At 46.9% G+C, this 14,962-nt stretch overlaps 1 protein-coding gene across 4 annotated transcripts in view; it reads right to left on the reverse strand.

The window, feature by feature from the left end:
* The window catches only part of ACIN1 (apoptotic chromatin condensation inducer 1), a 161,094-nt gene that overhangs the window by 38,136 nt on the left and 107,996 nt on the right, over positions 1–14,962 (reverse strand). For all 4 annotated transcript variants that reach the window (XM_075319379.1, XM_075319371.1, XM_075319394.1 and 1 more), the window contains 2 exons: positions 12,756–12,844; positions 2,437–7,866 (listed from right to left, as the gene is read on the reverse strand). In XM_075319379.1, the coding sequence (XP_075175494.1) occupies positions 2,437–7,866; positions 12,756–12,844 (5,519 nt within the window). The remainder of the gene's footprint in view (positions 1–2,436; positions 7,867–12,755; positions 12,845–14,962) is intronic.

Below are 14,962 nucleotides of genomic sequence, written 5' to 3' on the forward strand. Positions count from 1 at the left end.
CACAAGGCATTTGAGAGAAACATGGTTTCTCAATATAATATCGAACTAGACAAAAAATCTGGGTGAACCACCCCTTTAAGAGCTCACAATTTACACAGGGAAACATTACTATGCCACATAACTGGCAGCCAACTATTGGCCTCATTGGTGAAGTGTATATTCTGCGCTACAAAAATGGAACTGAACTTTTCAAAGGAAAAACGGGGATCACCGCCACGCTTATCACCAATACCAGTAGAAATTATTAATCCAAGTCGTTTATTTCACATTGTCAAATGGCATTGTCCTTGTCTTTAATATACTGTCCTGAGGAAGGGGGCAGAGACCCCTGAAACGCGTAGACCTGTATATGTGCGTGCAATAAACGACTTGGATTAATAATTTCTACTGGCATTGGTGAGAAGCGCAGCGGTGATCCCAGTTTTTCCTTTGAAAAGTTAATCTTCATTCCTGCGGGGCTGAAGCCATCTCCACCTGTGATTATGCGGTTTTAGGTATTGTGACCTCTTCACAACACCTATAGGTGAGTGCACCTTTAATTTATATCTCTTGGTTTTATCTGGTCAGACCCTATGTGCCCTTCTTTCCACAGTTTCTGAAACTCGAAACAAAAACGGAACTTTTAGCTTCACAAACAGGATACAGTTCTATGCTACAGCCAAGATTCAAGAGGCTACCAAATCTACAGCAGCGCATCAAGGTTGATGGCATCCACCAAAGTCAACGCAACCCCAGCCAGGGCAATGACCCCCACCAAAACCATCCAAATAGTAGCCAGAGGAATAACACCTACCAGGGCCACAAAAGCCAAAGCAATGACACCCGCCAGGGTCTTGTAACCCCAGCCAGGACAACATCACCATGCTAACCTAAGCCAGGACACCAGCACGTTACACTATCCCAAGCCAGGACAATGGCCCCGATTAGCATCACGCTAACCCTAGTCAAGACAGATATAGTTTCCATGCATCTAAAAGGATGACACCACACAACAAGCTGAAAGGGGTTGTCCACTACTTGACAACCCAGGCTCAATCAGTTCAGGACTCCATATAAAATAAAACAGAGCAGATCAAAGGATGTCAGCACCACTGTTCATGATGGGGACACGAGTTATGGTGTCACCTGCAGGCATGACGTCCACTCTGATGAAATTTTAAAGGTTACTGATAAGTGGCTGCTCACTGAATGCTGCCGGCATGTGACACAGCAATGTCATGTCACCACCAAGAACTGTTGTGCACTGGAATGGCGCTAATGCGTAGGTAAGTGTACACAGTTTTATTTTATATGGGATACTGAGTTATCTAAGCAGAGATTGTCCAGTCCTTGAAGTAAGAAATGTGCAGCTCTCACCTACAGTATACGGAACTAAAAGTATGAGGATATACATACTGACCCTACAGCACCATCCACATTTACCACATAGCCAGTCCCCCAAGACCTTTACAAGCCTACGCCTAGTGAAATGTCGGTAGCATCTCCTATAGTGTTAAAAGCAGGATGTAGCATGGTCGTAGATATGTTCAGCTGCACACAACACACCAAAGTCACATAGCATGACTTCTAGGTCCGAGGACATTAAAAAGGTGTTACCAAATTAAAAGGAGTATTTTAAGTTTGAAAGTTTTCCCCTACCCAAAGGATAGGGAATACCTTCCCAATTACTGTGGGTATGACCACTGGAACCCCCAACTGATCCCATGAGCCAGGATTCAGAAGAAGCATAAGTCAATAATGTTCATTACAACGGCATTCATTCTTAATGGTACTGTTGAAGATAAGGAAGTGTGGCGCTTGGTGGTCTTCGGCACTCATACAGCAATGAGAAATGTACATGATCGATCTCTGTTCCTTAAACACAGGGTGATTAAGGGCTCTGTTTTTTGCGATTAGTGGGGGTCCTAGTGGTTGGACCCTCAGATATCAGGAAGTTATCCCTTACATTATGGATATATGCCTTTAAGATATTGCCCTCAATCAAAATCGGATGAAGTCCGCCGGCGTACGGATGTAAAGAGTGTCAAACACAACTCGGTTCACTGTGTAGTTTTCATTCCCACGTACTGCAGAATATCTAATATTCACTTCAATAGTTGCTGAGCTGCAGTCGATGAGAATGACCAGTACACAGTGAATGGAATGGTGCGGCTTGGCTTCATTGATAGTTTACATAAGAAAGCCATGGAAGCAACAATCAGCTGATTGGTCGGGATCGCAATCGATCACATCACCTATTAAGTAAGGCTTACAATACTGTAAGCCTGGAAACCTCTTTAAAAGGTGTTGTCTTATTTTTTTAAAGCACTAACAAAATGACCAAAAATGTTGATTGATCAGCCAGTATCTGGATTTATGATTGATGATGTCCAATAACAATATGATCCCCAAGAACAATCCATTTTCTACTATCAATAATAATCAACACAATCTCACCTTATCACTGTGAGGTGATGAAGACCTTGAGGAGTGTGACTTCTGGCCCTGCCTTTCTGGTGATGTGGACTTTGAACGGGAACTGCATCTGGAATGGGATGAACTCTCTGTAGAAGAATGTGATGAGCGAGATGAAGACGAGGAGGATGATGAGGAAGAAGAGGAGGAGGAAGAGGAGGAGGATGATGAAGAGGAGGAGGAAGAAGAAGTCCTACTTCGTCGGAATTCTACCACTGGGGCCTCTTGTACAACTTCTACAAGTTCATGAGAACCTTCTGCGATTTCATGGTACTGATCTTTACTGGGCAGCAATTCATCTGCAGTATGTTGTTCAGGTGATACATCACTATCTTGTTTAGTGGATTCATCTTCCTTTTCTGGCTCTATTTTTTCAGATACCTCAAAAACTTCATTGCTCGCAGAGTTTTCAGTGTCAGGGGATATCTGTTCTGGCACAATAGCCACTTCCACTAGGAAGTCTTCCTTTGGGGGCTTTACCACGGATTGTGCTTCTGAGACAGTTTGTACCTTACCCTCATTAGGTTGGTAACTTTCATTTTCGTCTTTTGTAAAGTGAATAATAGATTTCTCAACCTCATTTTGTGCAGGTGAAAGCAATTGGGCCATTTCTGGTTCATCTACATTATGTTCAGGAGGTTCTACAGAAATTATTTGTTGCGAGTTTTCTACTACTGGAATTTCTTCATGCGCTCCAAAAACGAATTCTTTCTTCAGTTTATGCTCTTCCAGTAGAATATCTTGAATATTCCCTGCTCCCAGCTTTTCTTGTACAATAATTTCAACATCCTCCTTTGCCATTTTCACAGACTGTGCAGTATTGACGCCAAACTCTGAAGGTTGGAGCCCAGCTTCTTCCACAGCCACACTGGTAGTCTCTGAAAGCTGAAGACCAACTTCTACCGGAATCACGGTGGCAGTCTCTGAAGGTTGGAGACCAGGTTCTTCCAGAACCACACTGGCAGTCTCTGAAAGCTGAACACCAACTTCTACCGGAACCACGCTGGCAGTCTCTGAAGGTTGGAGACCAGGTTCTTCCAGAACCACACTGGCAGTCTCTGAAAGCTGAAGACCAACTTCTACCGGAACCACGCTGGCAGTCTCTGAAGGTTGGAGACCAGGTTCTTCCGGAACCACACTGGCAGTCTCTGAAGGTTGGAGCCCAGCTTCTTCCGGAACCACACTGGCAGTCTCTGAAGGTTGGAGCCCAGCTTCTTCCGGAACCACACTGGCAGTCTCTGAAGGTTGGAGCCCAGCTTCTTCCGGAACCACACTGGCAGTCTCTGAAGGTTGGAGCCCAGCTTCTTCCGGAACCACACTGGCAGTCTCTGAAGGTTGGAGCCCAGCTTCTTCCGGAACCACACTGGCAGTCTCTGAAGGTTGGAGCCCAGCTTCTTCCGGAACCACACTGGCAGTCTCTGAAGGTTGGAGCCCAACTTCTTCCGGAACCACACTGGCAGTCTCTGAAGGTTGGAGCCCAGCTTCTTCCGGAACCACACTGGCAGTCTTTGAAGGTTGGAGCCCAGCTTCTTCCGGAACCACACTGGCAGTCTCTGAAGGTTGGAGCCCAGCTTCTTCCGGAACCACACTGGCAGTCTCTGAAGGTTGGAGCCCAGCTTCTTCCGGAACCACACTGGCAGTCTCTGAAGGTTGGAGCCCAGCTTCTTCCGGAACCACACTGGCAGTCTCTGAAGGTTGGAGCCCAGCTTCTTCCGGAACCACACTGGCAGTCTCTGACGGCTGGTGCCCAGCTTCTTCTGGAATCACACTGGTAGTTTCTGAAGGTTGGAGCCCAGTTTCTTCTGAAACCATACTGGCAGTTTCTGAAGGTTGGAGCCCAGCTTCTTTTAGAACCACACTAGCAGTTTCTGAAGGTTGGAGCCCAGCTTCTTCTGGAACCACAGTTTCTGAAGGTTGGAGCCCAGCTTCTTCCGGAACCACAGTTTCTGAAGGTTGGAGCCCAGCTTCTTCCAAAACCACAGTTTCTGAAGGTTGGAGCCCAGCTTCTGGAAACACACTGGCAATTTCTGAAGGTTGGAGGTCAGCTTCTTCTGGAACCACACTGGCAATTTCTGAAGGTTGGAGCTCAGCTTCTTCTGGAACCACACTGCCAGACTCTGAAGTTTGGAGCCCGGCTTCTTCCGGAACCACAGTTTCTGAAGGTTGGAGCCCAGCTTCTTCCGAAACCACACTGGCAGTTTCTGAAGGTTGGAGCCCAGCTTCTTTTGGAACCACACTGGCAGTTTCTGAAGGTTGGAGCCCAGTTTCTTCTGAAACCATACTGGCAGTTTCTGAAGGTTGGAGCCCAGCTTCTTTTGGAACCACACTGGCAGTTTCTGAAGGTTGGAGCCCGGCTTCTTCCGGAACCACAGTTTCTGAAGGTTGGAGCCCAGCTTCTTTCGGAACCACACTGGTAGTTTCTGAAGGTTGGAGCCCACCTTCTTCCGTAACCAAACTGGCAGTCACTGAAGGTTGGAGGCCGGCTTCTTCCGGAACCACACTGGCAGTCACTGAAGGTTGGAGGCCGGCTTCTTCCGAAACCACACTGGCAGTCACTGAAGGTTGGAGGCCGGCTTCTTCCGAAACCACACTGGCAGAGTGTAAAGGCTGGAGCCGAGCGTCATCTAAAGCTACACTGGCAGAGTCTAAAGGTTGAACTCCAGCTTCTTTCAGATCCACACTGGCAGTCTCTGAAGGTTGGAGCCCATTGTCTTCTGGAGCCACAATGGCAGAATCTAAAGGCTGGAGCACAGCTTCCTCTGGAGCCACACTGGCAGTTTCTGAAGGTTGGAGCCCAGCTTCTTCAGGAACCACACTGCCAGAGTTCAAGGGCTGGAGCCCTGTTTCTTTTGGAACCACACTGGCAGAGTCCAAAGGCTGGAGTCCAGCTTTTGCCGGAGCCATACTGGCAGTCACTGAAAGCTGAAGACCATCTTCTTCCAGAGCCACACTGGCAGCCTCTGAAGGCTGGAGCCTGGCTTTTTCCAGAGTCACACTGGTAGTATCTGAAGGTTGGAGCCCAGCTTCTTCTCGAACCACACTGGCAGAGTCCAAAGGGTGACTCCCAGCTTCTTCCGGAGCCACACTGGCAATATTTGAAGATTGGACCCCAGCTTCTTCTGTACCAACACCAGCAATCTCGGAAGGTTGGATCAAAATATCTTCTGGAGCCACATTAGCAGTCTCGGAAGGCTGGATTCTAGCATCTTCTGTATCTACACTAGCAATCTCGGAAGGTTGGACACCAGATTCTCCTAGATGTGCACCACCATCTTCACACCCTTTTGATATTATTTCTTTATTAAGGTTTTTAGTACTATTTGTGGTACTGTCTTCAGTTTCAGCTGCAGCTATGGTTACAGGTTCACTGACAGTATTACATTGCATCACAGGTGTCAAAAGGCTTGTTTTATTTTCTCTATCTGAATTAATTACCGAGTCCTTGCCAGCCACTTTATCTTTATCTTTAGGGATGTCCATTTCCAGAGCACGGTCATGCTGCAATATGTCTGATTCATGAGAAATTGTATTGCTGACTGTTTTCTCTTGATCGGACTGATGAAATAACTCGGATGCAGCAGCACTGGGATATTTTGCCGAAGATGATAATACTGTAATGCCTGAAGTAGTTTCAGCTTCGGTCAATATTTCAGTATCTTCCTTGTTAGTTTCCAGTTTAATATCTTTTGGTGTTAAATTATTAGTGGCTCTTTCACTATTGAAAGTAACTTCTGTTGTTAAGGATTCTTGTTTAGCTGCTGATTCAGTAGTTTCATCTATAATCATAGGACAATCTTCTGTCACCATTTCTACTTTATTAACTATTTTTGATTCTGTATATGGCATTAATTGAGTCTCCTCTTGCCTGTCTGGAATGGTTTCAGGAACAAGGAATTCTGCTGGTACCATTTCTGCAGAGTCTTTTACTTCTATGCTATTTTCAGTTTTTTCCAAACTTACTTTAGCAATAAATGGTCTCTTGTTTTCCAATTGCGCCTCAAAAGCTTTCTTTAGCAAAGAAGTTTCCTCAGAACATGAACTTGGAATATGTAGGGAGGTCTTTTCCACTGATGGACCTGAGTAACATACAGTTTCAGTTACTGAATTGTTGGAGAAAATGCTGGTGGTTTCCTTTGCTTTGGTCTCTAAAATGCATGTTGAAGGATCTTCTAACTCTGGTTTGACAACACTCTGTTCTGGGTTAATTGCCATTTCGGTTTTATGAATTTTGACAAACTTGGACAACTTTGCTTTAGGTTGCTCCTCAGATTTTACCTCCATCTGCTTATTTTCACATACTTTTATATTTTCTTGCTCATTATCCAAAGGCTCATCTAATATCACTGATGCTTGTTCTTTCTCCTGAAGATTCTCTGCCTGTATGGTTTTTCCTTTCTCCGGTTGGTCCTGATGCACACTTGAAGCTCTCATCCTTAACCTTCTTGTCTTGGGTAAGGTAGGAGTAGAAGCTGGTGAAAGGTCTGATTTTTCAGAATCATTTCGACCAATAACAAATGCTTCTGATTTCAAAGACTTTGACTTAGCACTTGATTTTACTATTTCAGGAGAACTTGACAAAGACTGTCCTTCTTTTATACCAGAACAAGGCTCAATGTCTTGCTTTTCTAAGATGGACATTGCCTGAACACCCCTTGACGATGACTTTTCTACTATTTTCAAACTTTGCGTACAAACAGATGTCATCCCATCAGATCTTGAGCGAACTGCAGGTTTCATTAAAAGTAGAGATGACCTGACTTTTGCAGCAGAAGTGCTTGTTGTTATGGAGGAACTCTTGGTGTCTTCACACATTTGTGAAACCTGTTGTCTGATCTCGGTTTTTGTTGTTTTTCCATCTTGCCGTTTAATGGGTGCAGTCTGTTGAATAACACTAGTTGACACAGGTGTCTGTTGTATGGCTACATCTGCACTAGTCTCAATTTGTTCTCTAGTCTGGCGTCTCCATTTCTGTGGTGATCTATGACTCCTTGGGCTCTCTTTGATAAGCTTTCTCGGAGAGCATACTTTCTCAGACACTAGTGACTCTTTCTTATCAGAAATCTGCTGTTGAATACTTTCAAGAGACAACATTGGGGGAACACGTTCTTCTGACGTTTCCTGTCCTTCAAGAGTTCTTGCTATAGTTTCTAATAACTCAGGTGGAGAAGGTGAGCATTTCAGTTTTGGTGACTTTTTGGGTTGCACAGTTGTCCTTGAAGACCTTCTTCTTTTAGGAGTTTCTTCCTCATCTTTTTCAACCGCTAGCTCTTTGTCTTCTTCAGTTTCTTCCTCTTCCTCAGCCCCCTCCTCTACTACTTCTCTTGCAGCAGATTTACGTGCACGTGTTGATGACCTGCGCGATTCTTGTTCTTGAGCTGGTTGAGCAAATACACTTGGCTTAGAAACTTTGGCCTGAAAAGTAGTCAGATAAAAACAATGTCTAAAATACTAGAAAACAAATAATAGTAAAAAATGCACAGAAAGTGACAATAAATTACATTGTTTCTAAAACTTACTGTAGGTAATTAGCAAATCAGCTGATTTTGCCTCATGTTACAAAAATGCAGGTTTTACAATTAGGCTATGTGCCCACGTGTGCGCTCTGCACCACAGCTAAAAGGTGCGCTTCAGAGCGCAGCTGAAAAGCTGCGTTCTGAAGCGCATGGTGCCTGCAGAGAACGTGCGCTCTGCATGCTGCCTCTCCCTATAGACAGCATGCAAACCGCACGGAAGAAGTGACGTCACTTCTTAGAACGCAGCGATTCGGGCAGCAGCCGAATCGCTGCGTTCTAACATGCCACGTGCGCACGGCTCCTGCACAATCTCCATAGATTGTGCAGGGGACGCAGGACGCATGCAGTTACGCTGCGGTGCAGATCGCAGTGTAACTGCATGAAAACATGCAACGTGGGCACATAGCCTTAGAGTATACTGTGAGAGTGGGAATCTCTTTTCTGGGATATACCAACTGTGAATAAAGGTGATTCAATGCAGTATCTAAATGAAAACAACACCTAAAGAGAAAATCATGCCAGGACAGAAGTTATCTTGTTTCTATTTATTAAAAACATCAGATTTTACTGAACATATATAATAAAAACAACATGTAAAAATATATATACACGATTCCGACAAGACAGACAAAAATTAAAAATATGTACAAATGTGTGTTCACATACATATATAAAGATATGGTGGGTGAGCAAACATGTATGTGTGTACATATTTTTAATTTTTGTCTGTCTTGTGAAAATGTATATATGATTTTGACATCTTGTTTTTATAATATATATATATATATATATATATATAAACATTACATTTTATTGAATATGAGTAGAAACCGGATTACTTCTGTCTTGGCATAATTGTCTCTTTTGGTGTTTTTGTCATAAAAGTGCCGTTTTTGGGACATCTCAGTATATAATTTATACTCTGCTCCCTTTTGCCATTCAGATACTGTGCTAGCAAAATTTGCAATTCTAGGCAAATTCTGAGCCAAAAAGGGAATTGAAGGGACCCGGTTACTAGGATTTTCCCTTATAAGATGCAGCCACCACTATTGAGCCTTTATATACAGCGTTCCAGAATACTGAATATAAGTGCCCAGGCCAAACTGTATAACATAAAAAAAACGGTGGTCCGGTCCCATGGGTGTCGCTGCTCTTGGTCCGGCGCCTTCTCCATCTTGTGCGATCGCTGTCCTTCTGCCCAGCCCCGTGTGTATGACATGTCCATTGCGTTCCTGTGCATGCACACTTTGATCTGCCCGGGTGAGGGAAGAGCAGAGTACTATAATACGCAGGACACGAAGAAAGGAAGACTGCCTGCGCATGCAGTACTCTGATCTGCCCTCAGCCGGACAGATCAAAGTGTGCATGTGCAGGAGCGCAATGGGAGACTCTGTGTGCGTGACGTTGGACACGTCATGCACACGGGGCTGGGCAGGAGGACGTTGATCGCACAAGATGGAGGAGGTGCCAGAAAGAGAGCAGAGACCCCCATTAGACCAGACCGCCCCCTTGCTGGGTATTATTAAGCTATGTGCCCACGGGAGCTCACACCTGTGGATTTTTCCCCGGAAAAGCTGCAGATTTATCTGGATTTTCTAGATAAATCCACAGGTTTCAGCAAGTACAGACACTCCCCATGTTATCCTATGGGACATGGGCAGTGTGTGTGTCAATGCTGCGGTATGTGCGGCTGCGCAATATGCTGCGGATGTCCCGCAGCCACACATAACTGCATGTCAATTATTCCTGCGAATTTACCTGTGGAAATCCCGGCCCTCCACTATGGAGATAGAGGCCGGGACTTCCGCAGGCAAGTCGCATGAATGTCCGCAAGTTTACCGCATATATTTTGCTGGAATCCCGCAGCTATGTATAGCTGCGGATTCCGGGGAGCTGCTGAGGGAAACCTGCGGACATACCTGTGGATATATCCGCAGCTAGGAGCTCCCGTGGGCACATAGCCTAAGGTGTTTTCTCGTATGTTCTACAGCGTGGTCTGGGCTCTTATATACAGTACTAGAAGGTGGCCCGATTCTACGCACCGGGTATTCTAGAATTTACGTATTGTGTAGTTCATGTATGATTTTTGTATATATTATATATATATATATCTATATATATATATATCTATATATATCTATATATATATATATATATATCTATATATATATATATATATATCTATATCTATATATATATCTATATCTATATATATCTATATATATCTATATATATCTATATATATCTATCTATATATCTATCTATCTATCTATATATATATATATAGATGTTGTTGTGTCTAGTTACCAAGTAGGGCGCTGTACATGTTCTGGGTGTTGTCTGGGTGTGGCGGGGGGTGAGAGCGGTGTTGTATGTGTGTTGCGTTGTTTGTGAAGCGTTGTGTGTCTGTAGCGTTGTGTGTCTGTGTGTTGCGCGGTTTGTGTGGGTATGGTGTGTTTTGGGGGGAGGTATGTTTTGCACAAATGTGTGTTGTGCGGCATGTGCCTATATTTATGTATGCCGCGGTGTTTGTGTGTTGGGTGTTGTGTGTGTGCGGCGTTGTCTGTGTGTGTGGGTGTCTGTGTATGGCGGTGTTTGTGGTTCCCAGTGTGTGTGTGTGGTGTGTTGTGTGTGTGTGTGTGTGTGTGTGTGTGTGTGTGTGTGTGTGTGTGTGTGTGTGTGTGTGTGTGTGTGTGTGTGTGTGTGTGTGTGTGTGTTGGGGGGAGGTGTGCACCTCCCATCGTGCTCCATCCCCAATGCTGCGCACCCCCATCGTGACCCATCCCCCATGCTGCGCACACCCCATCGTGCTCCATCCCCCATGCTGCCCACCCCCCATCGTGCTCCATCCCCTATGCTGCGCATTCCCCATCGTGCTCCATCCCCAATACTGCGCACTCCCCATCGTGCTCCATCCCCCATGCTGCGCACTCCCCATCGTGCTCCATCCTCCATGCTGCGCACTCCCCATCGTGCTCCATCCCCCATGCTGCGCACTCCCCATCGTGCTACATCCCCCCATGCTGCGCACTCCCCATCGTGCTATATCCCCCATGCTGCGCACCCCCCATCGTGCTCCATCCGCCATGCTGCGCACTCCCCATCGTGCTACATCCCCCATGCTGCGCACTCCCCATCGTGCTACATCCCCCATGCTGCGCACTCCCCATCGTGCTATATCCCCCATGCTGCGCACCCCCATCGTGCTCCATCCGCCATGCTGCGCACTCCCCATCGTGCTACATCCCCCATGCTGCGCACCCCCCATCGTGCTACATCCCCCATGCTATAATAGTTCTCCTATTATACTCAGAGAGGAGTATAATAGGAGGACTATAATAGGAGGAGTAGTCCTGGGGGGAGAGGAGTATAATGCCGGCTCCCTGCACATGTGTACCGGGAGCCGGTGTACGCTGGTAACTATGATACACATCGGGTAACTAAGGGACCTTAGTTACCCGATGTGTATAATGGTTACCAGCGTTCATGGGCTCCGTCAAGATCCCAGCATCACAAGATTATGTCTGGCGCTGCTGGGATCGTGACGGAGCCGGTGTACACTGGTAACTATGATACACATCGGGTAACCAAGGGACCTTAGTTACCCGATGTGTATAATGGTTACCAGCGTTCACCGGCTCCGTCACGATCCCAGCAGCGCAAGGTTATGTCTGGCGATGCGTGCGGAGGGCCGGGGCAAGCAGCCAATCCATGCGGAGGGCGGGGCCAGGCCAAGGCGAGCGACCAATCTGTGGGGGGGGGGGCGGAGCCGAGGCGAGCGGCCAATACGTGCGGGGGGGCGGGGCCATGGCGAGCCCAGCGGCCAATCAGCTTTGTGTCACCGTAAGGACACAATTTTGGAGCAAGACAGACAGACAGAATAAGGCAATTATATATATAGATTCTAGAATGCTGTTTAGATCAGCTTACTGATGGCCACAGCTTATAAGGGACAATCCTGGCGACAGGTTGCCTTTGACTTGTTTTGGATTTTTTTCGAGTCACTACTCTATAGATTAGAGAGGGAGAATTGATTCACTTTTGGAGAATTTATTATAAAAATGTGTGAAGTACCAGTATAGTAAATTCACCAATGCATCCCAATGTGCTGCAAATCAACAAAACACAAATCTGGCACATTATTTCCTCATCTCCAACTAGGAACCTGAACTTAATGTAATCTAGTATTGTTGTAATAAGTTGTATCTGTGTATCATGCAGCCCAGATAAGAGAGACAATTGCTTCTAAAAGGTTAATGTGAAAAATGAAGACATGGCTGCTTCTAAAGAGCTGTGCTACTAAAAGAGAAAATCGCTGTTGGCAAAGGGTAAATATACTACTGGTGGCAGCGCCACTACTACAGGGTTAATTTGAGATTTTCACTGCATACACAGGGCCCATAATAGACACACTGAGGAAAAGTTGTGACAGGTTCTAGCCTCATCTGCCTATTGCTCCAAAATACACAGCAGAAGTATAAAATTGCTCGTTATAGCATTACATCCAACATTAACAGCAGCACATGTCTGCCATGTTTACAAGATGCTTAGGGGTAGATTTTGTGCAGCTTCTACCTCAGAAGTGAAACGTCTCACGTAGTTGTTAAAATAGTGAGACAATAGAGAGCCTTCCGCTCTTAAAAAAGGGAGAGTAACTTTTTTTTTCTAATTATATATATTTGAAAAAGCGTTATATTTTGGTCTGTATTCACCTCAGAGTTTCCCAGGAGGTAATCTTTAAGTACTTATGTAAGCAGTGAATGGGTAACACATTAAAAAAAAAATTACCTGTTTAGCTCGAGATGACCTCCTTCCCCGCTTCTTGGGAAAGTCTCCTTCAGATTCTTCTGGGTCTTCCAAAACAGAATGACCTTTCTCTGAGGAAAAAAAAAAAATAAAAAATTTAAAAGTCAACATACCAGCCTATTTATGCTGCCCGAACCATTAGCCTGAATCAGACACTGACTGTCATTTTAGTCAGGTATGTTTTACACTGAAATGCTACAGTGCTAGAAATAACACACCTTAAAAGCCGGGAGAGGACCACGTGGCTCAGCTGACCAAGACGCTGGTCCGTGGGGGCTTTTCCCGCATCCTATTATCCTTGAGTGACAGGTTTCTCCCAACACACACACACACACACACACACACACACACCTTTTAGACCAATCATCTCTGCCACATGGTCAGTCTGGCTTTTAAATATATGGGTGTGTTTTTCTAGAATGCTGTGGAGTTTCTGAGTAACACATATCTAGCTGAAATAACAGAGGCAGTGTCAGATTTATGATGCCTTTAGTTCTTAATTGCACTGACCTGGACCATTTTTATCATAGAATGAATGCCGTATTTTTCGGACTATAAAACGCACTTTTTTTCCTCAAAATGTAGGGGGAAAGCGGGGGGTGCGTCTTATAGTCTGAATGTGGCTGCGGGGAATGAGGGTGCTGCGGTGGAGCGGGTCATCGGGGGCAGGGCCGGCGTCACCACCCGGCATACCCGGGCAAATGCCGGGGCCCTGGACAGCCGGGGGGGCCCATTCGCGAGTTCTGGGTACCACAGTCCTCTGCAGGAAACTGCAGGTGCTGTCCCTTTAAGGCACGCTGTCCACAGCGTTCCCTGTAAACTCATTTTCTGAACTTCATCTGTGGGCGGAGCTATCACACAGCGTCCTGCTCCAGTCACTGTCCCACAGATGAAGACAAGGAACAGTGCCAGCCAGCGACCCCCAGCACAACGCTGCCCTTCAGCGCTGTGTGGGCCCCCTCTCCACAGTGATTTGAGTGGTATGTTCTACAACCCTCCCCGCCCCCCGATTTATGGGCCCCAGTGAGCTGCATGGGCTTTTTTCCCCCTGAGATGTATGTCCTGGCCCCCAACTATGTGCTGTCCCCCAGAGCCGAGTGTGTGGGGCCCCCCAGAGCCAAGTGTGTGGGGCCCCCAGAGCCGCGTTTGCACATGTCTCAAATCATGTCCCATCATAATCTAAAACCCCTTGCATTAAAAGGAGATAACTACAACAGTAAGTGTGTGTCTGGGTGAAGCAGAGCCGAGTGTGTGTCTGGGTGAAGCGGAGCCGAGTGTGTGTCTGGGTGAAGCAGAGCCGAGTGTGTGTCTGGGTGAAGCAGAGCCGAGTGTGTGTCTGGGTGAAGCAGAGCCGAGTGTGTGTCTGGGTGAAGCAGAGCCGAGTGTGTGTCTGGGTGAAGCAGAGCCGAGTGTGTGTCTGGGTGAAGCAGAGCCGAGTGTGTGTCTGGGTGAAGCAGAGCCGAGTGTGTGTCTGGGTGAAGCAGAGCCGAGTGTGTGTCTGGGTGAAGCAGAGCCGAGTGTGTGTCTGGGTGAAGCAGAGCCGAGTGTGTGTCTGGGTGAAGCAGAGCCGAGTGTGTGTCTGGGTGAAGCAGAGCCGAGTGTGTGTCTGGGTGAAGCAGAGCCGAGTGTGTGTCTGGGTGAAGCAGAGCCGAGTGTGTGTCTGGGTGAAGCAGAGCCGAGTGTGTGTTTGGGTGGAGCAGAGCCGAGTGTGTGTCTGGGTGGAGCAGAGCCGAGTGTGTGTCTGGGTGGAGCAGAGCCGAGTGTGTGTCTGGGTGGAGCAGAGCCGAGTGTGTGTCTGGGTGGAGCAGAGCCGAGTGTGTGTCTGGGTGAAGCAGAGCCGAGTGTGTGTCTGGGTGGAGCAGAGCCGAGTGTGTGTCTGGGTGAAGCAGAGCCGAGTGTGTGTCTGGGTGGAGCAGAGCCGAGTGTGTGTCTGGGTGGAGCAGAGCCGAGTGTGTGTCTGGGTGGAGCAGAGCCGAGTGTGTGTCTGGGTGGAGCAGAGCCGAGTGTGTGTCTGGGTGGAGCAGAGCCGAGTGTGTGTCTGGGTGGAGCAGAGCCGAGTGTGTGTCTGGGTGGAGCAGAGCCGAGTGTGTGTCTGGGTGGAGCAGAGCCGAGTGTGTGTCTGGGTGGAGCAGAGCCGAGTGTGTGTCTGGGTGGAGCAGAGCCGAGTGTGTGTCTGGGTGAAGCAGAGC

This window comes from Anomaloglossus baeobatrachus, chromosome 1 (assembly GCF_048569485.1).
Source record: "Anomaloglossus baeobatrachus isolate aAnoBae1 chromosome 1, aAnoBae1.hap1, whole genome shotgun sequence".
NCBI lineage: Eukaryota > Metazoa > Chordata > Amphibia > Anura > Aromobatidae > Anomaloglossus > Anomaloglossus baeobatrachus.